General features: G+C 44.9%; 1 protein-coding gene across 1 annotated transcript in view; it reads left to right on the top strand.

Moving 5' to 3' along the window:
- Positions 1–26,775, top strand: part of MTRR (5-methyltetrahydrofolate-homocysteine methyltransferase reductase) — a 543,648-nt gene that overhangs the window by 415,319 nt on the left and 101,554 nt on the right. Inside the window, exon 13 of the mRNA XM_069219713.1 lies at positions 5,303–5,395. Coding sequence (XP_069075814.1) covers positions 5,303–5,395 — 93 coding nt within the window. The remainder of the gene's footprint in view (positions 1–5,302; positions 5,396–26,775) is intronic.

The following is a 26,775-nucleotide window of genomic DNA, read 5'->3' on the forward strand; positions in this document are numbered from 1 at the left end:
CATCTTCCTCCAGTGCTGACCCTTTGCTGCCTTTTAATGAGGCTTTGACGGAGCCTATTTTAGACCTATGGAAAAAGCCGGTGACACCTCCTGCTGTAAACAGGGCAGTGGCGAGGAGGCATAGAAGTGCCCTAGGAGATCCAGTTTTTCTGTCTCGTCACCCGACTCCGGAGAGCTTGGTGGTTCAAGCATCATGTTCTGCAAAGTCTGCCCCCGGTACATTCCCAGGTGTTCCGACGGACGGAGAATCCAAGAGGATGGAGCAGTCCTCGAAGAAAATGTTCTCCTCTTGTAGCTTGGCCCTAAAAGCTACCAATTCCACCTGTGTGCTAGGCAGATATATCCATGCCCTAATGGACTCTGCTAAGGAGATGGCAAAAGATCTGCCACAGGAAATGCAAAAATCTTTTGTGTCCCTTTTCTTGGATGCACAGGCTGCTGCGCAGTAGATTATACAATCTGGCCTGGATACCACGGATTCCATTGCCAGGGCCATGGGAACATTGGTGGCTACGAGAAGGCATGCCTGGTTAAGGTCTTCGGGTTTCTCATCAGATGTACAATCCACTTTAATGGACCTTCCGTTTGATGGGGAAAAGCTGTTTGGGGACAAGGCAGACTCTGCCCTTGAACGGTTTAAGGACTGTCGGGCTACAGCTAAGTCCCTGGGTTTGCATGCCCCTTCTACTACATCGTACAGACCTTTTCGTAGGTTTCGAGGATTTGTTAGAGGCTCTGCCTTTCGAAGGTCTCAATCTTATGCCCAGCAACCTGCCAATCCGCCCTATCGTGCCTTCAGAGGGCGTGGTAGGGGTAGGGCTAGAAGCCCAGCCCAGCAGCTCTCTTCTTCTTCATCCTCCTCTGGTGGACAACAGCAGAAGCAGCCCTAGTTTTCCCCACTTTATCAGTCATACTTCTCCTGTAGGGGGAAGATTGAGTCTTTTTCTACAGAAATGGAGGTCAATTACAACAGACTCGTGGGTGCTAGGAATTGTGGAAAAGGGCTATGCTCTCCCCTTTCAGGAGTTTCCTCCTCCCTTCCCCCCCCCCGTCCCTCCGTTTGTTCAGAAGACCCTCTTCTGTTGTTGCAACAGGAGGTTGTCACCATGTTGGCAAAGGGCGCTATAGAATTGGTGCCGTTGCAGCAGAGGGGTCAGGGGTGTTATTCAAGATATTTCCTGATTCCCAAAGTGGACGGTCGGTTGCGGCCGATCCTAGACTTGAGGATTTTGAATTTGTTCCTCAAACAGGAAAAATTCAAAATGCTGACCCTAGCGCAGGTGCTATTGGCGTTGAACAAAGGAGACTGGATGGTGTCTGTCGACTTGCAGGACGCGTACTTTCATGTTCCCATAATCAAGTCGCACAGGAAGTATCTCCGTTTTGTGGTCGGATCGCAACATTACCAGTTTGCGGTCCTTCTGTTTGGACTTACTTCAGCACCCCGGGTCTTCACAAAGGTGATGGCAGTTGTGGCAGCACATCTCAGAAAGAGGGAGGTAGCGGTTTTTCCCTACCTGGACGATTGGTTGATCAAAGCCAAGTCTCCAGAGATTGTGTTGTCTCATCTGGGAATGACAACACAGTTGTCCGATCTGGGTTTTTCGGTGAACGTACCCAAATCTCACCTGGAGCCCTCTCAACGCCTCCTGTTCATAGGGGCAGTACTGGACATGACAAAGTTTCGGGCCTACCCCCGCCTCAGCGGGTACGGGACATTCAGGTGCTGATTCCTTTGTTTCAAAGTGGAGCGGCAGTTCCAGTCCTCAAGGTCTTACGCCTGCTAGGTCTGTTTGCTTCTTGCATTCTGTTGGTCACTCATGCTCGCTGGCATATGAGGGCTCTTCAGTGGTGCCTCCGCAGACAGTGGTTCCAGCACAAGGGGGATCTCAGGGATTCAATAAAGATCTCCAGGGACGCTGTCGCGGATCTTCTTTGGTGGGCAGAGGACGGCAACCTTTCCCAAGGAAAACCGTTTTCACTGCCTCCTCCAGTGGCCACAGTGATTTCGGATGCTTCCACTCTAGGGTGGGGAGCTCACCTGGGGGACCTGGAGATCAAGGGTCATTGGTCTCCAGCGGAACAGATGTTGCATATCAATCTGTTGGAATTGCGGGCCGTACGTTTGGCGCTCAAGGCCTTCCTCCCTTCCCTTCGCGGTCAGTCAGTTCAGATCCTGACGGACAACACTACCGCGATGTGGTATATAAACAAGCAGGGAGGAGTAGGGTCGTATCTTCTTTGCCGAGAAGCCCTCCGACTCTGGTCCTGGGCTCAGGACCATCAGATTTGCTTGATGGCAAATCATTTGGCCGGAGTGTTGAATGTACGTGCGGACGTTCTCAGTTGTCACTTCTCATTAGATCACGAGTGGCGTCTCCATCCGGATCTAGTTCTCCACATCTTCGAGATGTGGGGTACTCCTCAGGTGGATTTATTTGCCACTCGGGAGAACGCGCATTGCCCGTTATTCGGCAGCCTCCAGTATCCAATGCAAGGGGCGTTGGGGGACGCGTTTCAGATGTCCTGGAGCGGCCAGTTGCTTTACGCGTTTCCCTCCATACCCTTGATTCCTCGGGTTTTGAGGAAGGTCCGTCAAGACCGGGCCCAAGTCATATTGGTGGCACCGGACTGGCCGAGAAGGGTATGGTATACAGACCTACTTCAACTCTCTCAGTGCCCTCCGCTCCGTCTCCCGCTCAGGGCAGATCTCCTCTCTCAATCGCAGGGGCAGGTTTTTCAACCCCACCTCCAGAGCCTGCACCTTCATGCCTGGAGATTGAACGGGGCAACCTGAGTTCCTTTTCTCTCCCACCGGATGTAGTGGATGTTATACTATCGTCCAGGCGACACTCCACTAAATCTATTTATGCCGGAAGGTGGGCAAAATTTGTGCTGTGGTGTGGAGAGAACCAAAAAGATCCTTTAAAGGCCCATCTTTCAGATGTACTTTTGTTTGTTCTTAGTTTGGCGAAGAAAGGCTGTGCTATAGCTACAGTTAAGGGTTATTTGGCAGCTCTGTCTGTGTTTCTTTGCATTCCGGACCAGCCATCTTTATTCAAGTCTCCGATTGTACATAGGTTCCTTAAGGGTTTGGTGAATAGCTTTCCTCCTACTCCTTTTCACATGCCTCAGTGGGACTTAAATCTTGTTTTAACATTCTTAATGGGTTCGCCTTTTGAGCCCATGCATTCATGTCCATTGAGATATTTAGCCTTCAAGACTGTCTTCTTAATCGCAATTACCTCTGCCAGGAGGATTGGAGAGCTTCAGGCACTTTCCGTAAAGCCTCCTTTTACCATGTTTTTCCCTGATAAAGTGGTTCTAAAAACCAGGGCTGCTTTTCTACCGAAAGTTGTCACCCCTTTTCATATAAGGCAAAATATCACTCTCCCTGCGTTTTACCCTCCTCCCCACCCATCTAAAGAAGAAGAGAGACTCCAGAGGTTGGACCCTAAGAGGGCCCTGAGTTTTTACCTCGAAAGGACTAAGGACTTTCGTTTAGATGAGCAACTGTTTGTTGGATATGCTGGTCAGCAAAAGGGTAGAGCGGTTCAGAAAAGGACACTCTCCAGGTGGGTCATCTTGTGTATCAAGATCTGTTACTCTTTGGCAAAAAAGGTCCCTCCTGAAGGTATCAGGGCCCACTCTACTAGAGCTAAATCTGCATCCTCGGCTCTGGCGAGGGGAGTTCCATTATTAATAGATATATGTAAAGCGGCAACTTGGGAGTCCCTCCATACTTTTGTGAAACATTACTGTTTAGACTCTGAGATGAGGAGGGACGGTCATTTTGCTCGCTCGGTATTGCAAGATTTCTTAGTGTAATCAGGCGGGCACCCACCACCGAGTGCGGTACTGCTTGGGACTCTATTCATAAGGTGAGGAATCCACAGGTAGTTGTATCCTTCAGAAGAACAAGTTACTTACCTTCTGTAACGCTTTTTCTGGTTAATACACTAACTACCTGTGGATTCCTCACGGTCCCTCCCGCCTCCCCGTTGCCTGCCTGATTGCAGTCTTTGGTTTAATATTTCTTCTTATATGTATATATATTTATATGTATATATATATGCGTGTGTATATATATGTATATAGTGATATTTCTCTGTATATTTTTGTATATTCCTGTATTTAAAGCTCTCAATAAGAATGGATGGTTTAAATGGACAAGGTTTTTGTGTGCATATATCTTTCTATATTGATTATCATTTTTTATGGTCGGTTTACTCCTGTTTGCTTTAAGAGCACGAAAAAAGATGAGGTGAAACTGACGTCAGTACGCCGACGAGGACCTCTTATTGGCACGTTGACGTCAGACGGAGTCACGTGGAGCCGTGCCATTATGACGTCCTCGTAGACAGTTAGGAAGAAGACTTTCCGTCGGATGCTGGCGCAAGGATCGAATTCATAAGGTGAGGAATCCACAGGTAGTTAGTGTATCCACCAGAAAAAGTGTTACCGAAGGTAAGTAACTTGTTCATCTATGTAAAATCTGCTAACCCTTTAATTCATTTAATCTAAAACTCTGTAAGGAATAAACCCTCCTAATTTACTAAATCAACAGCTTTTTCTGCCAATTTTTATGAGGAAAAGGCGGATGCTTCTAGAAGCGTTGCCAGCCTGTTTTGCTCAACAAAGATATACAGTTCAGTATCAAAGAGCAGTTTATTTAATCAAATTCCAATGATCAAGCAAACATCTCATAATTGCCGTTTACTCTTGTTTAGCCAGTTGACAAACTAGTCTGACTTACAGCAGCATAATTTAAGCATACTTCAGAACACAAGTCTTATCTATATTTGTCTTGGAAAAGTTGTAAAGCATGGGAGATAATATTACGCATAGTATTTTGTAAATCGTGCACAGTTCAGACTAAAGGAGCGTTTCCCAGTTTTGGTTTAAATTTCCATGGATAGTCGTCGAACATAGCTGGGGAAACTACTGCTGCGACATACATGGAAAACTTCAACTGGATTGTATAGTTATGCATACGACGATAACATTATCGTTTATCCTGTGAACTTCCATGTGTTAAACACTTTTGCGATCTGGAGTAATTTACATGGGTCTACTGAGATTATTCCTGACACTTGATCAAGCATACTGCTCTTGCACGGAGCGTCGGGCGGTTATGAGTTTAGGACAGGAAGAACTGATATATACCGATATAGTTGCGATTGTTTGTGTTTTTCTGCGCAAATGTCTTGTTTTATGTACTTCTCCAGTTAGTGTGTGCTTGCGTTTGTGGGTTTAGGCTTTATTGTATAACTGACTATGTAGCCTTTTATTTTCTCGACAGGTCAAAGCTCAGAGACCAGCATATGGATTGGAACTTCGGGAACACTTGGTTGTTTTTTGGCTGTCGGCATCATGACAAGGATTACTTATTCAAGTAAGTTGACAGATTAGCTTTGTAACGCGTGGTAGGGATCAGGGCCCCATAAATGCATTTTGTTTCTTTGTGGTTTCAGTTTACTTTAATTTTGCCTGAATACACGTGGGCCTTAGCTGATTAACGTCTTTTCGATGGTTCTGCAGAACCGTCTACAAATCATGCCACTTTTGCACAAGTGCACTTTAATGCCAGGGCCGAACTGGTCACCAAAATCAGCCATGGCAAATATGTTCAAACCAACCCCACACGGCAAAAGGCCACGACAATAAAGGGGCCATCAGGGCGGGGTTGGGTTATGGCAGCTTATAATACCCTGAAAGTTATCCCCTAGCCTGCAGCCCCCTGGGAAAAAGCGAGAGTGGCAGAATGGCCAGTCCAGCTCTGATTAAAACTAGTGCAAGATAAGCCATTCTCTGTCCATTCAAACATGCTTATCTTTTCAGTCCACCTCTTCTGTCCACACCTGGTACAGTGTCGTTTAATTCTTTGTCCATTGAAGTTGCTTTTAGGATTTACCATCTTTACCGAAACAATTCTCAGTGATAGTGAAAGAACCTTCACTGTAATAGTGTTGTTTAATATTTAGATAACCTTAGTTTTCGATATTAACTTTCCCAAAAGCCCTCTTACGAAATGCAGCATTTTTGCCATCTGAGTTTTCAGTTGATTCACCACCAGAATAATGAAAGCTCCAGCCCCACATTCTTTCTAGCCTTTTGTTGAATGAATGAATAAAACAGAATTTCTAAAGCGTGCGGATACCCGGGTGTGTCTTGGTGCTAGAGATCTAGACATCTCCTAACTTGAAGACACAGCCATGAGATGGGGTGTATAAAAAACAAAGTTTCAACAGCTTGCTAAAGTTGAGAATACTTGTTGGATTTCTAATATGGAAAGGCATTTTATTCCATAGCTGGCTACGAGTACAAACAAGCCCACATCCACCACAGGAGGCTCTGTTTATCCTGATAGTCAGCACGAAAAAGGATGCTGTAGATCTCACATTTCGGCTTGGTCGGGACCACTTCATTTTCCTTGCCAGGTAGCTGGATTTTGTGCTATCCAGAACTTTGTAGGCTAGGCAAAGTGCCTTTAATGTCACAGTCTTCTTGCAGGGAGCCAGTGTAGATCTTTTAGCACATTTGCTACTGATGTATACTTAGGAATTTTCTTTAACAGGCATACAGTATTCTGCACTATCTGTAATGTGTTAAGTACTGCTTGGCGTATGCCCATATATAAAGCATTACAATAGTCCATCTTTGACATGACCAAAGCGATACTTACTGATTTTTGATGCTGAAAAGGAAGAAAAGATAGCACCTTCTTTAGAGTCTGAAGCTGTAGAAAACAGGATGAAGTAAGCTTGTTCACATGCTCCTTATGTCAACATTGAAGATAACCTCAAGGTTTCTTACCGTGTTGCAGGAGATCCCAAACCTTAAGGTCACCATGAGTGACCACAGAAATTGGGTTCTTTTCCAAAGATCAGAACTTCTGTTTTTTTAAATTTAATTTCAGACAGGTGGAGGCCATCCAGCTGGCTATTTCCTTCATGCATTTATTAAACCTGTCGTCCACTTCATCTTCATCTTCATTACACAGAATAGAAACCACAATCTGAGTATCAACAGCATAGGCTGCAGTGGCAAAACCATAAGATTGGATTAGTTTAGCCAACAGTGCCACATAAATATTTAAAAAAGTGTGGGTGTTGGACTTTTTTGCTTATGCAGGGTCATCCCCAATCTTTTTTTGCCTCCTGCCCCCTATTTTTTCTGACCTGTTGCTGTTGGCTTTTGAACTCTGACACTTTACCACTGCTAACCAGTGCTAAAGTGCTTATGCTTTCTGTGTAAATTGTATTGTTGATTGGTTTATCCATGATTGGCATATTTGATTTTCTAGTAAGTCCCTAGTAACGTGCACCTGAGGTGCCAGGGCCTGTAAATCAAATGCTACTAGTGAGCCTGCAGCACTGATTGTGCCACCCACATAAGTAGCTCTGTAATCATGTCTCAGACCTGCCACTGCAGTGTCTGTGTATGCAGTTTTAACTGTAAATTCGACTTGGCAAGTGTACCCACTTGCCAGGCCTAAACCTTCCCTTTTCTTACATGTCAGACACCCCTAAGGTAGGCCCTGGATAGCTCCAAGGGCCGTGTGCATTGTATGGTTAAGGTAGGACATATAGTAACGTGTTTTATATGTCCTGACAGTGAAATATTGCTAAATTCATTTTTCATTGTTGCAAGGCCTGTCCATCTCATAGGTTAATACAGGGGCTAACTTTAAATCTGATTAAAGTGTAGATTCCCTTTGGGAGCGGATGGACATATGGAGTTTGGGGTCTCTGAGCTCACCATTTAAAAATAAATCTTTTAGTAAAGTTGATTTTAAGATTGTGTGTTTGAAAATGCCACTTTTAGAAAGTGAGCATTTTCTTGCTTGTATCATTTTTGTGAGTCTGCCTGTTTGTGGATTCCCTGTCTGGGTCAGTTTGACAGTTGGGCTGGTTGCACCTCTCACTAGACAGTGACACAAAGTGAGCTGGGGTTTACTCTGCATTTCCTGATAAGCCATATGTGCTAGGAGGGAGGGAAGGAGTGGTCACTTACACCTGAAAGGGCTGTGCCTGTCCTCACACAGTGCAGTCTCCGACCCCCTGGTGAGTGTCTGGGGCCTGGCCTGGGCAAAGCAGGATTTCACATTCAAAAGAGACTTTACTTTGAAGAAGGCCTACTTCAAAGGAGAAATTGGGTATAAGAAGGGCACCCAAAACCGCAGACGTTAGAGATCACTTCAGGACATCCAGAGGAACCTCTGCCTGGAGAAGAAATGAGGGGAAGTGCTGCCCTGCCTGTGACTGTGCTTTGTGGAGCTATCCTGCAGTTGCTGCTTCTGCCAGAGTAAGAGGGCAAAGACTGGACTTTGTGTGCCTTCCATCTTGTGAAGAAATCTTCAAGGGCTTGATTTAGAGCTTGCCTCCTGTTGTTTGAAGTCTCAGGGACAGTAAAGACTTCTCTCTGACAGCACCTGGAGTCTTCGGAGAGACTCCTGCTCTGACAAGTGGTGCCCTATCCAGTCCCTGGGCCCTTGAAAGGAAAGCTGGTGGAAATCCAAGGAAATCGACTTCGGACCGACGCCGCTGCTGAATCCGGTGACGCCGCCTGCAACCGACTCCGTGATCTTCACTGGAACGCAACGACCTTCGCAGGCCCGACGCCGCTGCAGCCCTGCTGAAGTCCGCGACTCCGTTAAGTCACTGCACCACGTCATGACCGACACCGATCGAAGCGCGGATTCAACATTTCGCACAGACGCCGCGATCCCCGACTTCGCGCATCAACTTGTTTTCACTCTTCACCAAAGGTACTGTACTTGGGGGTCAACGCGACTCCGGCTTGTTGGGAACGACTCTGTCACGACGCCGTGTTAACACCTCATCTAAGCATTTTGTGTTTCTAAGCGCTATTTCTGAGTTTAATCTTTAAAAATTCATAACTTGACTTGTGTATGTCAGATTTTTGGCGTTTTGGTCTTGTTTTGTTTAGATAAATATTTCCTATTTTTCTAAACTGGTGTTGTGTCATTTTGTAGTGTTTTCATTCAGTTACTGTGTGTGTTGGTACAAATACTTTACACCTAGCACTCTGAAGTTAAGCCTACTGCTCTGCCAAGCTACCAAGAGGGTAAGCAGAGGTTAGCTTAGGGTGATTCTCTTTTACCCTGACTAGAGTGAGGGTCCTTGCTTGAACATGGGGTAACCTGACTGTCAACCAAAGACCCCATTTCTAACAGTGAGACTAAGTGATGGCCCTTGGGGAATCCTGCAGAGGAGGGAGAGATTTTGAGCAGAAGTCCCCGAAGGCCAGTGACTGTTCTATGTCATTTAGGAAGGAAGTAATGATTGTGTGTGGAAGTTCTGAGACGCCGATGTCAGACAGACTGTTTAGCAGTACGAAGCGGAGAGATCAAGTAAGGTAGCCGCTGCTCTGCCTCCATTATCTTTTATGGTTCTAATCTCTTCAAAGGCAGCAATCAGAGCATTTTAAGTACTGAATCCTTGTCTAAAACCATATTGTGTGATCTGCAAAAGGTTGTGTTCATCTAAATAATCTGATAGGCTGGCAATCAGATGTTTTTCCCATATTTGAGCAGGAAAAGGAAGTCTTGAAATAAGGTGGAAGTTTTTCTCCACACTAGGATCCAGTAAGGTGTTTTTTTTAAAGTAATGGTAGGATTGACATTTTTTTGTTTTCCAGATAGCTGGAAAGGTGCCAGTCATGATAGGCACATTCAACAAGGCCATCAAGGCTGGCGCAATACAGTCGACTGCAGCCTGTACAGCCTTCGTGGACAGGGGTCAGATGGTGCTCCGGATTTTACTTGATCATTGAACTTGTCCTGTAGATCAACGCCCAGTTATGGGAAATGGTCAAAACCAACTTTCCTAGTGTCACTGCTAGAGGATGTTTAACTGGTATCGACAATGGAGTGAGCAGTGTCAAATTCTCTATACACTGTTTCCACCTTATTTCTGAAAGAATCAGCTAAACTGTCCAAACATCCTAATTAGGGAGATAACAGGAGAGGGAATTTGGTGTGGAGAGCATTTGGACTACTTTAAAGACTTCCTTAGGGGAGTTCAAAGCCACTTCAGTTTTTGCTGTGTAGAATTTGGACTTTTCTTTCAAAATCAGATTTTTATGTTCCACAATCGCTCTTCGATAAAGCTCTTTACTTTCTTCACTATAGTCACGACTCCATACTCTCTCCAATGTGCAACATTTTTGTTTCAACACGGTTAGTACTGGAGAAAATCAAGATGCTGATGGATGTTTCCTATAAGACTTTATTGTTTTTTCAGGTACTAGACTCAATTCTTCCCTGCTCAACCATTCATGATGTTTAACAGCTGCTAGATTTGACTCGGTACCAAGATCTGGTCATTTTTGGTTAAGACGCTCTATCAGCGCAGCTGTATTTAACTTGTTCCATAAGTGAATGGATTTGGTCGGAGTTAGATTATTCGTTCCTTGCTATGGTAAAGGAATGTTAAGTTTGAACTGCACTACCTTGTGACCTGACCAAATTAATGCAAAAGTATTGACATAATTTAAGTTTGAATCTTTTGAAAAAATACCGTCCAAGATGTGGCCAATTTTGTGGGTAGCTGAGGTCACCCTCTAAGTTAGTTCAAGGCAGACTAGAGATTCTATTGAGGCCAAGGAATCCTTATCATATGAGTCTTCCAAATGGACATTGAATTCCCCTAATATGGTATTATTAGAATATTTTTATGGTAATCTCGGTGTGGTCATAGATATCTTACATGAAGGAGGCCTTAGGTCCAGGGTGGTCTGTAAATCAAAAGTCAGTGGAAAGTGTAGTTTTCTGTGACCTTACATTTACATGAGAGAGCTTCACAATTTAATAGGCTAAGTAGGTCGCATGAAAGACTCAGTGTGTCATGAGACACAATAGCCAAACCGTCGCCACATTTACCATCTCTGTCTAATCTACTGATGTTATATCCTACTGGAATTGCCGCCACAATATCTAGGTTAGAAAGCTCATTTAGCCATGTCTCGGTTAGAAATACCAGGTGGGGACTGTAAGAGTCTAAGCATTCTAAACTGTGTTCGACCAATGATTGCGTATTAATTAGGAAACAGCTCAGTGATTCGGTTTTAAGTTCTCCAGGATCCACGTGCCTGTGCGGCTTTAGCGATCCAAACACATTTTTAAGGATCAGGTTTCAGAATGAAATTGCAAACTGTACAACAAAAGTAATTTGAGTGTGCCTTTAGATCTAAAAGGCTATAGTTTGGTTGCTTACTTGAAGTGTTGAAACCAAGCAGAGTCTCCTTTTGGTAATGATGTCCAGTGAAACAGCCAGGTAGCCTGGCACACAGTGCATTCCAGGCCCTGATGGGCACAGACTGGCTTGCCTGTGGTGCACCTTCGGTGTGCCATCGGCGCACCCGCTGCGTGCGCCTGCTGTCGGTCACGCTCCCATCAATCCTTAAATAGTCTTCTTCCATGAAGACTATACCATAACCTGCAGAGAGTCCAAAGATGGCGTCCGCCTGCTGGGTCTGATTCACAAAGGCATGTATGAGACCTGACATAATTTGTGTGGTCTTTCCCAAACGTTTTGCCTGCCCACTCCTGTTTTCGGAATTTCGATTTCATTGGCATCAGGACTCCGTGCACTTTACCACTGCTAACCAGTGTTAAGGGGCTTGCACTCTCTCCTAAAAACGTGTGACGCAATGAACAAAAGTGCTTTGTGCCATAAGAGATGCCTTAAATCGAAGTTTAAATATCAGAACACCTTTAAATTTTTTGAAATATTGTATGATGGATGCACCCACAACTTGTTTCTTAGTGCCTACATCATGCGCAGTCGCATTCCCATCTATCCTTAAATAGTCTTCTTCCCTGAAAACTAGACCGTAATCCCCAGAGAGTCCAAAGATGGTGCACAGGCACTCTGACAGAAGGATACAGGACGCAATGAACAAAAGTGGTTTGTGTGATAAGAGGTGCATTAAAATCCTAAAGTTTAACTCTAAAAGCTGTAAAATTGATGGAATACTGTATGATGGATGTCCCACAACTTGTTTCTTAGTGCCTAGATCATGCACAGTGACATTCCCATCTATCCTTAAATTAGTCTTCTACTCTGAAGACTTGACCGTAACCCCCAGAGAGTCCAAAGATGGCATCCACCCGCTCTAACAGACAGGTGTGGGACACAATGAACAAAAGGGCTTTGTGCATTAGGAGGTGCCTTCAAATCAAAGTTTTGTTGGTGAAGTACCGTATGATAAATGCCCCCACAACTTGTTTCTCTGTGCCGAGATCAATTCCAGAACTGCAGTGCTCTATCTTTGCGTTGCTCCTTGCCAAAGAAATTATTTGAATCCACATTGTTCATCATTCAAAAGCCAATGCCACACTCCCCTTCATGTCTTCATTGTTTGAAATTAAAATATTCTTCTTCCTTTCAAAAACTGAAGATTCCGATGCCCCACTGCAGTGCTCATAGTGAGAATTTCCATTCAAATCCGTAATATTGATGAAATTCAATGGAGTCTTTTCACAATTTTTTTTTGCCACAGTTGGAGAAGTTCCCCTCAAGTACTCTTTTACATACTCTTACAAAACTTTGTGAATGGACTCCAAAACATCTAAAATGGGAATTAAAATGGAATATTCATATGCAGTTGGTACAAAAACAAAGTACAGTGTCCTTTTTGCACTTTTACTGATAAGGGGTTTAGAGTTAATGAACAAGACACTGTACTGTAGGTAAATTATGTCTAGATTAACGTCGTTGAATGGGCAGGCTACTTGTAGGCATCTTCTCAACTGTCAAAATCCCCCTTAAACATTCTTAGAATCTTGATACATGAATTGTTTAAGAAAATAACTTATGCATACCAATGGTTAAAGGAGCCATCTGTGATTACTAACTCTCAGAGTTCAACATTTTGGCGCTGATTCACAAAGGCATGTATGAGTGCTATGAGACCTGACATCATTTGTGTGGTCTTTCCCAAATGTTTTGCCTTCACCCCTCCTGTTTCCTGAATTTTGATTTCATTGGCATCAGGACTCCATGCACTTTACCAATGCTAACCAGTGTTAAAGGGCGTGCACTCTCTCCTTAAAACTTGGTACAATTGGCTTACTCGTGATTGGCATATTTAATTTACTTGTAAGTCCCTAGTATATGGTATTACATTTACCCAGGGAATTTAAATTAAATGCTACTAGTGGGCTTGCAGCACTCATAGCACTTTAAAGCATGTAGTGTAGTATTGAAACAGCTAATTACACCTGGCAACATGAACCTTTTGCTAAACCTTCTTTTTCAATACATTGAGCCACCTTTATGGTAGGCCCCAACAAACCCATTTGGGCAAGGTGCATTGTATTTAAAAATCAGGACATCTGTGTTTAAGTTTTACATGTCCTGGTAGTGAAATACTACTAAATTCATTTATCAGTACTGTAAGGCTTGTCTCTCCCATTGGAAAAAAAATAGGTAACCTTATTACATTTAATAAGTGCTAACTTTTGATCAGGAGCAAGTACGAATGTCATGTTTGGACAGAAATGAACTGCATACTGAAAGTTGCCATTTTCCTGCCCTAACCATTTGGTGCCTGCTGCCAGGGTCCTCGGTCACATGACTATGAATAGCTTTGCTGTTGCCTTTATGTATTCTTCTCAGACAGTGAGACAAAGGTGAGCTAGATATTGTCAGGATGGTTGGCGTAGCACTGTACGCTTAAAATCTTACATTTCAAAGAACTGCTTCTAGCATGCACATGTAAGACCTGACAGTAGTCTTTTGTCACCCCTTGCTTCTTGGAACCTTTGCAGGGAAAGGAAAGAACTTCCCCGAACCAGATTTGGGGGTAGCCAGGAGGTGCCCCCCACTTCAAAGATTGACAAAGGTATAAATATTGGTCTCTTGGATCCTCTCTTCATTACACATTTGGTCCTGTGGAAGACTTCAGAAGGACTTCCTGTGCCCTAGACTGCTGTCCTGCTGCTTGAGGCGTACATTGTTCTTCAGAGGACTACCCTGCTGCTAACAGAGGACTGCCCAGCTACTTAAGGCCTGGTTTGCTTTCCAGGTGACTACCGTGCTGCTAGAGGCTGGCCTTGCTACTTGACCCCAGGATTACCAGAGGGACTCCATGGGCTTGCTCACTGGCCTCACGTGTGAGCCACAGTGACATGCCATCCTCCAAAGTCTTTGAACCCTGCACTTCGGCCTGAGAGGGTGAGTCCTAACCCCCCTCCACCAACCCTCTAGAGGGAGAACCAAGGTCTTGGACCCTTGGAAAATAGTATTAGAAGTGCTGCTCTTGCCTAACCCTAAATGTTCACCAAACAGTGCCAAACGGACCCACAGAAGATCGGGACCTACCTGCCAATCGATCTGCCCAAGGCACATTGCCAGTCAGCGTGACTTTGCCGTAGCGTCTGCTATGTTCATCTCTGCAACAGCAGCCTTGTGGTGCCCTCTTTGGCAACAGCTTTCTTCCACCAGAGGTTTTCAACTTCCAAAAGGTTGTCTGAATCCAGAGGTAAAAATCTTTACCAACGACAAGCTCTTCCTCGATGACAAACTCCTCAACCTGAAAATCCACCTTTTCCAGCTCTGAGCTTTTTCCTGCAAACATTGTCCTGTGCTTCCCAGCAACGACAACTCCTCCTCAGACACAGCCGGCTGGCTTAATTGCAACACTGAACTCTACTTTCTCCTGGATTTTTCTTTGAAATGTCTGCTATGTCCATAGGTAACCCGAGACCAAGCCCAATTCATCTCATGTATCTTACCAGCACTCCATTGCGGACTGCCTGAACATTTGACTTTGCCCCAGTCTTGTGTGACCTGATACCCATGGTTGGCACTTTGATGTTTTAGGCGCTAGATTTCACTTAAACTTTAAGTATTCATAACTCTGGTTCTACTGTTTGGGTTTAATTAGTTTTGGCATCATTTTATTTATTGAAATGATTCTATTTTTCTAAATTGATGTTGCATAAATACTTAACGTGGTGCCTCTAACTTGAGCCTGTCTGCTTTTGTGCCAGTCTACCAGAGGGTTAAGCACAGCTTAATTTAGTGACTTCTGTGTTTCATCTGACAAGGGTTGTTGTTGGTGTTTGAGTAGGGTTTCCAGTCCCCTCAATCAAAAACCCATTGTCTTACAGATGCCGAAGAGTTCTCCTGTAGTACTATTTCCTGTACTGATTAATGCCGCCTGAAACGGCATCAATGTCTGTGGAAGTGAAAATTTATAAATTTCTTTATTGGCCTACACACTCTACTGCAAAGTCAGTGTGATGGCTTGTAGACGTGGGTGCACAAAAGGTAACTGTCTTCCTTGCATGTAAGATTCATCTCACTTTATATACTTTCTCCATATAAGGGTATTCATACTAGATGTACATTACAGTTCATCAGGCTCCAAAGTAGGATTACTTGACACATGCTGCGGTTTCATAGGAATCTGTTAAACTACCAAAATATGTGAGCCTCATTCCACCTCTGAGAAGGTAAGACACAAATCGCTGTTTTATATTATTTGCAATATTACATGTGACTGCTAACCAAGCCAGTAATGGCAGGTACAGAGGGCAAATTGATCTGAGTAAAGAAATACCACATAACCAGCAAATGAGTGTCCCTTAACCCAGTAGCTTTCAGTTAGAACAAAGTGAAAGTTGGTTCAAGATAAATTCTTACATAACACTCGGGGCCACTATAATTATGTGGCAGGAGAGGGTCAAATGATGCAGCATAGTTGACTAAATTATGCTGCAAGAAAAGGCAAATTATGATGCGTAATGTGGGCTATTTTGTGATAGCTCAATTTAATTATTTTATCCTTTTTAGGTCTCAGCTCTTCACAGCGGGCATGCGCTGTCTCGAAAAGAGACTTGTTGTGTCTAATATGGGGGCTTCAGGCTGCTCTTAGGCTTCCGACTTGCTTGCTGCATCATTGCTCCATTATTTGTTCTCCCCATTTGTACATGGCATACATGCTTTGTACCTCTTCAAGGTTTTAACCCTCCCTGAGAGCATGGACCAATTGCTCTTAAACATACCCAGCGGCCATTTTAGGGCACTTTTTTTATTTCTTTAAGAATGCCTTTCGCAAGTGCTCCTATTTTTACTCCCACCATTCTCAGTGGCAACAGTCGGCCGAACCTGTACAGTTTGTTTTCCCTTTCCAACATCTCACTGTAAGCAGTGCCCCACCTGCCAAGTCTGGTTGGTAAACTGCGGACAAACGCATGGCTGTGGGGATTGCTCATCCCACCAGAGCACAGCAGAGCAACTTGCAACATAAACCTCCAGGCGCTGTGGATGGTGCATTTGTGATTCAAGGCAGCGAGCACTGAAGGCAAGTATGTTCTGTTGACAGCTTGTTGATTCTCGGGCACAGGCGTAAGACTGGCAGAGCTTGCCATCCTTGCAAGGAAAGGCTCGATTTTAAGCGTGCCCTGGTCACTACAGTCACTTGTGGTGTGTTTATGAAATGCTCAAGTTTGTTTTTCGTTCGTGATTTGCATGTTGATAGAGCGAGCCTGTGTGAAGATGAACAAGGGGCTTGTGTTTACTGAATTCCCTAAATGATGAGATTGTTGTGTGGGCTGTTGCACCTCATCATTGCTACTTCCATCTGAAAGTGTCCGCACTAAGAGGCATTATCGTGTCAGCTCTTAAGCGGGCTGCTTTTAATGGGTGATACTTAAAAAGATGCAGTTAATTGGTATTTGGGATGAATGATATAAACTGTCAGTTTTCAGGCTTTTCCCCGTTTTGTGTACTTTATCAAAGTTGAGACATTAGTTTTCTTGGTTATTGTAATGGGCTGACTGAGAAATGTACCTAAGGCACTGGGTTTTTAGGTATGCAGTGGTATTTAACTTTCAATGTATTGAGCGCAGCAGTTGCTCTCACAAATATGCACACATAACACACATCCACAGGCACCCCCTGAGAAGTAATCAAACACACATTTGAACACAGGCACACCACAGCCTCACAAACATACGGCTAAAAAACATTCACATTGACAATGCCAAAAGCTCGAATGTTGGCCATTGCTGAGACCTATTGTCTTTGCTAGTGCTTGTTATACTGTTGTTATTGTCTGGACATAGATTACACTTCAGTGGTACCAGTTTAAAACCTAATTATAGCAATAAAGGTAACCAGTCAAGGTTTGCATAGAGGCTTCCACTGCGCTGCAAAACATGTTCCTGTGTTTTTAGTAACTTTTGAAACCATTTGAGGTAGAAAGAATTTTATTTATTAAAATCTGTAGATTATGCAGCACATGATGTATTATGTTGCAAATGCGGCAAATCCATAATTATGCGAAAAATAATTCATATTAGAATGGCATAATTCCAGTGGCACTTATAATACTTAATGCACCAAAGAAAATATACTGAAAATGGGTCTGGGTAGATGGGACAAGTGTCCTGGTTGCAAACATATTGTGTGTAATTTGAAATATTTACTGTCTCAATTTATAAGGATCCTCGAGCACTGGGGCAGACAGTGGCACCTCTGCAGAAGTGCTCAAAATTACATTTAACCCCTGATATTGAACGGGCCGTATGATGTATAATTAAAATAATTGACCAGAATAAAGAGGATGGAGGTGTTTGCAGCTGCTTCTCTGTGGCATGTATGGTGAATGGCATGCCAACTAAAACAGTAGCCATTGTAGAAAAGCTTAGTGAATTGGATATACGTAAAATACTACAAAAATAGAAAATGTCCTAAAACCATATGTGTTTAAAACTGTGACTGTGGGTCCGCGAATGCCTGTAAGATGCAGAAACTCTGTCAGTGCAATGTTTTTGAGATGTGATCTCATCCTATGGACTGGCTGTGTTAAGGAGTCTTATAGGTACTGCAGAGACATTGATTCGTGCTGTACGGTGGGTGGAAAGAGCATCAGAGAGGCCTCTGGCTAATGTTTACATTAACATGGAAGAGCATATTAATTCTTTGAGAACCCACCGTCGCTTAACGTATGGCAAAATTATTTTCCTACCCTTTATGTCCTCTGCTCTAACATTTCCTACTGGCCTTCTTCTATCCTTCATTTTCGTTTGAGTGAACACCTGCTGGGTTTTTGTCAATAAGCATTCCTCTGTTCTGTGTTTTTGTATTCTTATGCCATATTTCTGTTTAATCAATCCACCCACCCCAATTCAGTGTGCAGTTCGTCTCTACATAAAAGTGGAATGAATAGCTGTCGGCCAGAAGCTGCTGCTGGGATTAGTGCGGCATCTCTTATCATCCTTTTTGTATTATCCATTTGTCCTTCAATGCCCCTCCTTGTACTCGTGGGGATAGCACTTATACTAGACCTTATTAAAGAGGAAGGAGATCCATGCACACAGGCACTAGGAGTACACTACCATGAAGCAGACTAAGTACGCTGAACAATGGACTTGTTCGGAAACTGTGCTGCTGGGTCCCTTCTGGCTATTATCGGGGAGAAGGCAAGAAGAGGACACAAGCACAAAGCTTAATGCATGTCCACGTTCACCCATGAGACCCATTGGGATGACAGAAACTTAAGGTGTGTTGCTTTTCACTGCATGTGGTCCGTGGCCTAGTTGTTGAATTGCACTAATGTTTTCCCAACCGCATAATCTGTGGCTCACAGCATGTGGTTTTAACAATGCAAGCTTCTTTGTTTTTAATCTATCATTTAGCCACCTGTTTTCATTGTTGTAGTTGCGTCTTGATGTGGACTACAGTTCATATAATAGACAGAATGGTGATAATGCTTCAGCAAAAGACCAAAACATTCAAGAAGGTTAGTAGAGAGTAAATTGAAAGTACAAGCCCATTCTGTTTGACTCTGGCAGTGGGTCTGTCTGTGTCACAGAGCCCAAAACAGGGCCCAAAACAGGACTTATAAAGCAGCACATAATTTCCTTTTAAGGTGAGCAATAGTTGCCAAATAGCCTGAAGAATCTTAATACCATCTGCTATATGCTGAAATCGTGAAACACTCCTTGGTACGATAAGTCCAATGGTCATTTAAATCTCAGCAGTGTGAACGAAACACACAAGCCACATCCAAACCAACTTTAACATCCAAAAGGGAAGCTTTGAGCTTAAATGCTATGAACAGACTTTTAGTCAGATAAGAGAGTTCACCATAGAGGGATTCCATTCAGGAGTTTGAAGTTACAGAATTTTGTGCTGTGTGTCAGTATGGATGAGGCTTTAAAACTTGTCCTGTGATCTGGATTTTTGTCTGTTGCTTTAGTTCTTCTTTCCCTAGTGGAGCACCTCTTCCAGCATAGGAGCACGCATGGAAACAGAGGTAGCATAGGTTTCCAAGGGTGCAAAGGATAAGCGTCTGTAGGAAATTTGGTTACTGGTTAAGGGAGGTAAAACCCTACTCAAGCAGCAACCACAATTCCCATCAGGGTGACGTCACAAGCAAACCCCAAAGTAATCTGTGCTTAACCCTCAGGTTGCTTGACACACAGCAGTCAGACTTAACTTGGAGGCAATGTGTTTAGTGTTATTGTAGCACTTTAAACAATAATACAGTGAAAACACAAGAATCCCACACCACTTTAGAAAAATAGAGTCAAATTTAATAAATGATTTCATACCAAAACAACAAAAATCCAATCAGAAGAAGAGGAGATATGCAGTTTTAAAGAGTTAGCTGAAAAGACACAAAGCACCAACTATGGTAATCTGGTTGCACTGGACCGGGACAAAGTCACAAGTTTTGCCTGACCACGATAGAGCATGGGCTGCATACAGGGTCCAAGTTAGGCCTTCTGAATAAAGGGCCAGATGTAGGAACGTAAAAATGTGCGAGTCGGAAATAGGGACTCCATGCAAATCGTTATTTCCGAATCGCAAAATGATATTCTAGTAAAAATCGCTATTCCAAATAGCGAGTCTCAGCGGAGTCGCACCGCATTTTGCGACCTTGCAAAAAGCAAAGTTGCAAATTGCACGAAGGGTGTGGTCCGGTGTCGCAAATCGCGACTGTAGGAGGCTGGACTGGCTTGTAGTGAGTACCAAGGGGTACTTGCACCTTGCACCAGGCCCAGTTATCCCTTATTAGTGTATAGGGTGTCTAGCAGCTTAGGCTGATAGATAATGGTAGCTTAGCAGAGCAGCTTAGGCTGAACTAGGAGACGTGTGAAGCTACTACAGTACCACTTAGTGTCATATGCACAATATCATAAGAAAATACAATACACAGTTATACTAAAAATAAAGGTACTTTATTTTTATGACAATATGCCAAAGTATCTTAGAGTGTACCCTCAGTGAGAGGATAGGAAATATACACAAGATATATATACACAATAGCAAAAATATGCAGTATAGTCTTAGAAAACAGTGCAAACAATGTATAGTTACAATAGGATGCAATGGGGAAACATAGGGATAGGGGCAACACAAACCATATACTCCAAAAGTGGAATGCGAACCACGAATGGACCCCAAACCTATGTGACCTTGTAGAGGGTCGCTGGGACTATTAGAAAATAGTGAGAGTTAGAAAAATAACCCTCCCCAAGACCCTGAAAAGTGAGTGCAAAGCGCACTAAAGTTCCCCTAAGGACAAAGAAGTCGTGTTAGAGGAATAATGCAGGAAAGACACCAACCAGCAATGCAACAACTGTGGATTTCCAATCTAGGGTACCTGTGGAACAAGGGGACCAAGTCCAAAAGTCACAAGCAAGTCGGAGATGGGCAAATGCCCAGGAAATGCCAGCTGCAGGTGCAAAGAAGCTTCTACTGGACAGAAGAAGCTGAGGTTTCTGCAGGAACGAAAAGGGCTAGAGACTTCCCCTTTGGTGGACGGATCCCTCTCGCTGTGGAGAGTCGTGCAGAAGTGCTTTCCCGCCGAAAGAACGCCAACAAGCCTTGCTAGCTGCAAATCGTGCGGTTAGCGTTTTTGGACGCTGCTGAGGCCCAGGAGGGACCAGGAGGTCGCAAATTGGACCAGCAGAGAGAGTGGACGTCGAGCAAGACAAGGAGCCCTCTCTGAAGCCGGTAGCACCCGGAGAAGTGCCAGAAACAGGCACTACGAGGATGCGTGAAACGGTGCTCGCCGAAGTTGCACAAAGGAGTCCCACGTCGCCGGAGACCAACTTAGAAAGTCGTGCAATGCAGGTTAGAGTGCCGTGGACCCAGGCTTGGCTGTGCACAAAGGATTTCCGCCGTAAGTGCACAGGGGCCGGAGTAGCTGCAAAGTCGCGGTTCCCAGCAATGCAGCCCAGCGAGGTGAGGCAAGGACTTACCTCCACCAAACTTGGACTGAAGAGTCACTGGACTGTGGGGGTCACTTGGACAGAGTCGCTGGATTCGAGGGACCTCGCTCGTCGTGCTGAGAGGAGACCCAAGGGACCGGCAATGCAGCTTTTTGGTGCCTGCGGTTGCAGGGGGAAGATTCCGTCGACCCACGGGAGATTTCTTCGGAGCTTCTGGTGCAGAGAGGAGGCAGACTACCCCCACAGCATGCAAAAGCAGGAAAACAGTCGAGAAGGCGGCAGGATCAGCGTTACAGAGTTGCAGTAGTCGTCTTTGCTACTATGTTGCAGGTTTGCAGGCTTCCAGCGCGGTCAGCAGTCGATTCCTTATCAGAAGGTGAAGAGAGAGATGCAGAGGAACTCGGCTGAGCTCATGCATTCGTTATCTGAAGTTTCCCCAGAGACAGAGACCCTAAATAGCCAGAAAAGAGGGTTTGGCTACCTAGGAGAGAGGATAGGCTACTAACACCTGAAGGAGCCTATCAGAAGGAGTCTCTGACGTCACCTGGTGGCACTGGCCACTCAGAGCAGTCCAGTGTGCCAGCAGCACCTCTGTTTCCAAGATGGCAGAGGTCTGGAGCACACTGGAGGAGCTCTGGACACCTCCCAGGGGAGGTGCAGGTCAGGGGAGTGGTCACTCCCCTTTCCTTTGTCCAGTTTCGCGCCAGAGCAGGGCTAAGGGGTCCCCTGAACCGGTGTAGACTGGCTTATGCAGAATTGGGCACCTCTGTGCCCAACAAAGCATTTCCAGAGGCTGGGGGAGGCTACTCCTCCCCTGCCTTCACACCATTTTCCAAAGGGAGAGGGTGTCACACCCTCTCTCAGAGGAAGTTCTTTGTTCTGCCATCCTGGGCCAGGCCTGGCTGGGCCCCAGGAGGGCAGATGCCTGTCTGAGGGGTTGGCAGCAGCAGCAGCTGCAGTGAAACCCCAGGAAGGGCAGTTTGGCAGTACCAGGGTCTGTGCTACAGACCACTGGGATCATGGAATTGTACCAACAATGCCAGGATGGCATAGAGGGGGCAATTCCATGATCATAGACATGTTACATGGCCATATTCGGAGTTACCATTGTGAAGCTACATATAGGTAGTGACCTATATGTAGTGCACGCGTGTAATGGTGTCCCCGCACTCACAAAGTTCAGGGAATTGGCTCTGAACAATGTGGGGGCACCTTGGCTAGTGCCAGGGTGCCCTCACACTAAGTAACTTTGCACCTAACCTTTACCAGGTAAAGGTTAGACATATAGGTGACTTATAAGTTACTTAAGTGCAGTGTAAAATGGCTGTAAAATAACGTGGACGTTATTTTACTCAGGCTGCAGTGGCAGGCCTGTGTAAGAATTGTCAGAGCTCCCTATGGGTGGCAAAAGAAATGCTGCAGCCCATAGGGATCTCCTGGAACCCCAATACCCTGGGTACCTCAGTACCATATACTAGGGAATTATAAGGGTGTTCCAGTAAGCCAATGTAAATTGGTAAAAATGGTCACTAGCCTGTTAGTGACAATTTGGAAAGAAATGAGAGAGCATAACCACTGAGGTTCTGATTAGCAGAGCCTCAGTGAGACAGTTAGTCACTACACAGGTAACACATTCAGGCACACTTATGAGCACTGGGGCCCTGGGTTACCAGGGTCCCAGTGACACATACAACTAAAACAACATATATACAGTGAAAAATGGGGGTAACATGCCAGGCAAGATGGTACTTTCCTACAACGATTGACTCGCAAATTGCATGCAGGTGGAATTAAACTTTTGAAATACCCACTTCCTGGTTCTAAGTGATGACATCATAACCAGGAAGTAACCTCGTGGAACAGGGAGGAGAGAGGAGCCCACCCAGCCCAAACTGCAGAGCCACACCCAGGTTAGAGGAGCTGCAGCAACAATGGCTACCCAGGAGAAGGAGACACCCAGTGGAGGCAGAAAACGCAAAATCAAGTTTTCTGACAAGGAGTTGGAGGTGCTGACCGAGGAGTGCTGCCTGCACTATGAAGATTTATTTGGCAAGGCAGCAATGACTGTCCCTGACACCCAAAAAAAGAAGATCTGGCAGGACATCCAGAACAAGATCAATGCCATTGGTGTAAGCCACCGCACCCTGGATAAAATACGCAAAAGGTGGTATGACCTTCGCTCCAGGACCAAGGAGAGGGTGGTGGGGTGCATGAGGGAGATGCATGGTACTGGAGGAGGGCCATCTACTGTTCCACCCCCTACAGCAATTGAAAGTATGTTGGAGACAACTCTGGAGCCGGAGGCTGTACTGGGCATTTGAGACGTAGACAGTTCTGCAACCCTGAAACCGGTCCCAGGATGCTTGTTTCCGGTCCAGTGAAGACCTGGCTTGGCAGTTCGGGCTGGACTGTTCCCATGAGGAACAGGGTCAAGACTGATTTGCATATGGCTGGGTCCAAACTGGGGTGGCATGGTGAGCAAAAGAACAATGGATTAAACCCAGATCTGTGACTGGGGGTGAGTGTTTGCCTTGTTCAGCACTCCGTCCATCATCCTTTTGTGTTGCTAAAGTTGCCCTAAGTGGGAAGGGTATGCCCAGACGTGGGTCCCTTGCTTACTGTGCCACTGGATTCAAGCTAGCCTGGCTGATGAAGGGTGAAACCCTGAAACCGGTCCCAGGATGCTTGTTTCTGGTCCAGTGAGGACCTGGCTTGGCAGTTTGGGCTGGACTGTTCCCATGAGGAACAGGGTCAAGACTGATTTGCATATGGCTGGGTCCAAACTGGGGTGGCATGGTGAGCAAAAGAACGATGGATTAAACCCAGATCTGTGACTGGGGGTGAGTGTTTGCCTTGTTCAGCACTCCGTCCATCATCCTTTTGTGTTGCTAAAGTTGCCCTAAGTGGGAAGGGTATGCCCAGACGTGGGTCCCTTGCTTACTGTGCCACTGGATTCAAGCTAGCCTGGCTGATGAAGGGTGAAACCCTGAAACCAGTCCCAGGATGCTTGTTTCTGGTCCAGTGAGGACCTGGCTTGGCAGTTTGGGCTGGACTGTTCCCATGAGGAACAGGGTCAAGACTGATTTGCATATGGCTGGGTCCACAATGGGGTGGCATGGTGAGCAAAAGAACGATGGATTAAACCCACATCTGTGACTGGGGGTGAGTGTTTGCATTGTTCAGCACTCCGTCCATCATCCTTTTGTGTTGCTAAAGTTCTGCACCAGGAACATCAAAAAGTAAGTACCAAAATATGTACATTCACACCCGCATATGCACTATGCACACAATTCCAGTACACCTCAGCAGGCACCTCCAGAGTAGCTCCACTCACAGTTTTGCAACCTATAGAATAGTGCATTATGGGCAATGTAGTACAGTAGTCACAATATAGGCAGATGTTTATTTTGAGGCATCAAACATATGTGCAAGACTGACAGTGTATCCCCTATGTCCCATAGGTCTCCCACAAGGCTCCCCCATCAGCGCCACTGTGCAGGGAGAGGAACATGCCACAGACACTGCAGGGGAGTGCAGGACAACACCACCCGTAGAATAGCACAGGAGACAATGGACTATCCTGCGCAGGGTATGGAGGCAGCCATTGGAACACCAGGGCCAATGCCTATGGAAAGGCAAACACATGGATCATCAGGCACAGTGCGTAGGCAAAGACGCACAATGCAGTCTGTACGCAGTGAGGATGTGTCCGATGTAGATTTTGTGGGAATTGAGGTATCCTTATTGCAGAGTCAGCGCCTGCAAAATAGACAAATGAGGTTAATGAACCGTAACCTCTCAAGACTGCAGACCACTATCACACATGGGCTGGCAAATGTGGACAACCAGTTCACAACAATGAACACTCATTTGGGTAACCTGACTACCTCCATAGACAATTTGGTCAGGGAACTGGTGGCTGACAGGGCAGAGGCACAGCGCAGGGAGCGCAACACTGCTGCCCGTTTAGACAGGCTAGGTGCATCCATAGTGCGCCTGACAACCAATACAACCTGCCTGTCAAGGTGGACGGTCAGCCTGCAAGTGGAACTGGGGCATTTTGCAGGAGATGTGGCACGTGGACTTGGCCGCATCAGCCATGTGGTGGATCTGCTGGAGACCAGACAGGCTGCAAGGGGCATTAGGGATACCCGATAAAACTGAAACAAATCCTACTCCAGAAAAAAGGTTCCTACCTTGAGAATCCAGTTAACACTTAATAAAATAAATACAAAAAAAGAGAAGAAACAGAAAAGAGAAAGAAAAAAAATCAAAAATCAATTAAGAAAATAACGTTACTAGACAAAAAAACGCACAAAAGACAAAAAAAAAACATAAAAAGAAACAAACAAAACAAAAAACAAACAGCCAACAGACACCAGTCCCAAAGACATCCTCCAATAATATTTACATTTACATATTTTTATTCCCCAAAACTACAATAATATACAAAAATACAATATAGTATATAGAACTGATATGAAAATTATAAATATGAATCCTGGGAAACAAGGCATAAAAATATATACCACTCACACTCAACAATCACACTTAAAAACTCAATAATATAGCCCAGACAATGTGATATCCAACAAAAACAAATGACAAAGTAGAGGCTGAATGGCCTAAATAACAAGTCACTCCCTATTTAAACACACTATAACAATACAAAATAACAGTGAGGACCTGCCAAATGATGTCCATGTAATATCTTGATTGATATTTCTATACACCTAATTAATTTAGTGGTGTCTAGTAAAAAAATTATTTGACTTTTTCCAACAATTGATTATAACAGTCTGAACCTCATTGTATCCGGGTGACTGGCTGCTAAAGTCATAGGTGGTCATTGCAACCCTGACGGACGGTGATAAAGCGGCGGTAAGACCGCCAACAGGCCGGAGGAAACAATTTTGCTATTACAGCCGTGGCGGAAACCGCCAACAAAGACAGCCACTTTAACACTCCGACCGCCAAGGCGGTACAAACAAATAGCTTGGCGGTCACCGCCAACAGACAGGCGGAAGACAATGTACTGCCCACAGTATCACAACATGCCAATCCGCCACCTTTTCCGGGGCGGATTCAACGCGGATAAAAACACGGTGGAAACAGGAATACCGAAGGGAAACCGCTCACCTCTACACACCCCACGAGGAACGAGGACGCCATGGATCCAGAACTCCAAATTCTACCTGCAATTGTCTTCCTGCTCCTCTACCAGGAGCACGAACGCCGGCGGCGAAGACCACGGTGAGTACTGCACCTACGACACAGGGGAGGGGGGAGGGAAAAAACAGGGACATAAACACGCAACACCCCCACCCTCACCCACTACAACACACACACTAATGCATATCAATACATCACAGTTACACCCCCCAAACCCCCCGGAAGAATGCAAAGACGATAGAAAATGAGTGTAACCATTGTAATATATTAAAAGCAAGTAGGCAGAAATATATATATATACACCATGTACAAAATATATACCAAGCATAGTAGTCCAGGTAGTGCTCTAATAAAGTCAGTGGAACACTGGGACCACACGGTAT

This window comes from Pleurodeles waltl, chromosome 2_2 (assembly GCF_031143425.1).
Source record: "Pleurodeles waltl isolate 20211129_DDA chromosome 2_2, aPleWal1.hap1.20221129, whole genome shotgun sequence".
Classification (NCBI taxonomy): domain Eukaryota; kingdom Metazoa; phylum Chordata; class Amphibia; order Caudata; family Salamandridae; genus Pleurodeles; species Pleurodeles waltl.